The sequence below is a fragment of the Camelina sativa genome, chromosome 10 (genome assembly GCF_000633955.1).
Source record: "Camelina sativa cultivar DH55 chromosome 10, Cs, whole genome shotgun sequence".
NCBI classification, from domain to species: domain Eukaryota; kingdom Viridiplantae; phylum Streptophyta; class Magnoliopsida; order Brassicales; family Brassicaceae; genus Camelina; species Camelina sativa.
In genome coordinates, this window is record NC_025694.1 from 24,347,598 (window position 1) to 24,349,877 (window position 2,280).

The 2,280-nt window shown below is 38.1% G+C and overlaps 1 protein-coding gene across 1 annotated transcript; it reads left to right on the forward strand.

The window, feature by feature from the left end:
- LOC104720676 (cysteine-rich repeat secretory protein 58-like) lies at positions 1,350–1,849 on the forward strand. The gene is made up of 2 exons (XM_010438555.1): positions 1,350–1,686; positions 1,740–1,849. The coding sequence occupies exons 1-2, from the start codon at positions 1,350–1,352 to the stop codon at positions 1,847–1,849; spliced, it is 447 nt and encodes a 148-aa protein (XP_010436857.1).

Genomic DNA, 2,280 nt, shown 5'->3' on the forward strand with positions numbered 1-2,280 from the left:
TCCAAGACAGCCTAGCTAAGTGGGTTCTCTGATGCAGTCTTCGAACACCGAGGATAGCCAAAAAGTTTAGACAAAGTCGATGGGATAACGGAGGGTTAGATAGAAAGAACCTGGGCTTTTGGAATTTGGGAGATTCCTTTTCGAAAGCTAACATGTCGATCTCAGATTTAATGTTCAGATTTGAGAATTGGTGCGCACAGCGGCTGACCAAGGAGACTGAAGGAAACTTCTGCGTCTCCGGTGAAAGCAAATACAGAGCTGCCAAGCTCAGGGGATGACCTTTGTTCAAGACTAGAGGTTTCCTCACCAATCGTCATTTCTGTCTCCGCCTGCCAAGGCTCGGGTGACGTTGGAGAAGAGAAATCTACAGAGGCGATGACCATTCCAGATTGATAGCTAAAAAGACAAGGGGGTTTGATTTCCGTCGGTAGTGAGGTTGAGTTAGAGTTATGGAGAGAGGAGTTTATCAGTCTCCTCCGTCTTCTGAAATCGGTTTTTAGCAAACCTTTGCCTGGATCTGGTTGATTGGAGAGGGTCTGTGTAGGTTGGAAAACGGAAAACAAAGGGGGAAAAAGAGATTGAAAAAAGAACTAAGGAAACAAAGAAAGTAAAGAACGGAAGCTAAAGTCGAGATACCCTGACGCCGGTGAGCAATAAGCTCCATCAGTATCAGAGAAAATTGGTGGTAACGGTTCCTCAATATTCGGGGTTGGGAGAGAAAGTTTTAGTGCTAACTCTCTTTTTTTTTTTCTAATTGTACTTTCTTAAAAATATATAAAAACATTCTTTTGTTATCATAGTTCTAAACTAAAAATTAGAATTACATAAATTATATTTTCTTAGGGTACGAGAAACACTCTTTTTTTCATCTTTCCAACTTATAAATATATAATATGTTTTTATATTTTATTTGTGACTTGGTGTTTTTTGTGTGGCAGTGGTACAATAGATAATTGGTCGGTTGACAGTCGCTGCAATTAAACGTTGTGATCAATTGCTGCCACTTTTGACTAAATTTTTACATACAGTTGTTGCTTAAATATATAAAAATATAATTTTCACATAAAGTTATTGGTTTAATAACTCTTAATTTAAATGTTATACCATTTTCTTAACCCCCACTTGATATATATATTTTCAGTCTCACCCATTAATTAGTAAACTCTTTTTGGGAAAATTCAAGAAAGAAAAAGTATAAACAAAGGCCAATCCAAAAATAAATAACAAAGACCAACGAAATTGTTGAATCAAAGACCTTGGCTACATCTTATCTCTATATATTTATTATTTTCTTCTTCTCTTTTATCTCATAACCTCTAAAAAGGAAAAAAAAGAAAAGAAAAAAAAATATGGAGACAGCAAAGAAGCTCTCTGCTCTCTTCTGCTTCTCTTCTCTCTTCTGCCTCTTCTTCACCATTAACCAAGCTGTCTCTGAGTCCGAGCACATGGAAACTTTCTGCAACAAACCATCCAGAAACACCACTAGCAACAACACAACTTACGACACAAATCTCAACACTCTTCTCTCCACTCTTAGTAACCAATCATCATTCGCTAACTACTACAACCTCACGACCGGTCTAGCTTCAGACACAGTCCATGGAATGTTCTTATGCATTGGAGATGTCAACAGAACAAGCTGCAATGCATGCGTCAAGAACGCAACAATCGAGATTGCCAAAAACTGTACTAACCATCGAGAAGCAATCATTTACAACATATGTCTATGTTGTCATCAGCTCTCACGCCGTATTATTACATGGACGTGACTCGATTTGATGGCTCCTATGATCTTGGCTCTCTTGTTCAGTGTAGTCCACATTTGGATCCTGAAAAGTGTACTGTCTGACATATGCGTTAAAAGAAATTACGTACCGTCTGTTGCAGTGACAAGTTTTCGGCTATCATCTTCACTCCAAACTGTTTTCTGAATTATTTTGTCACAACTCCGTTGCCGCCGCTTCCATCAACTTCTTTTCATAATTAATCGCAAAAAACTGTGATTGCGATTGCAACTGCGATTTTAAATCGCAGAATGTTGTTTGTTTAGCAATCGCGCGACTGACTGTTCCCTAGTTAAAACAGTAGCGTGGTTGATATTTCCTGCGATAGAAAAATTCAGTCGTAATCGTAACGTTTGGTCGCAGGATCCTACAACTGTCAAACGAACAACTTTGAATCGCAGTCGCAAACGAATAGCACATATATATATATATATATATTTGTAGGGTCACGTTTGTTTTCTTTTTTGTGTTTGAAGTTTCGTTTTAGAGCTTGCGA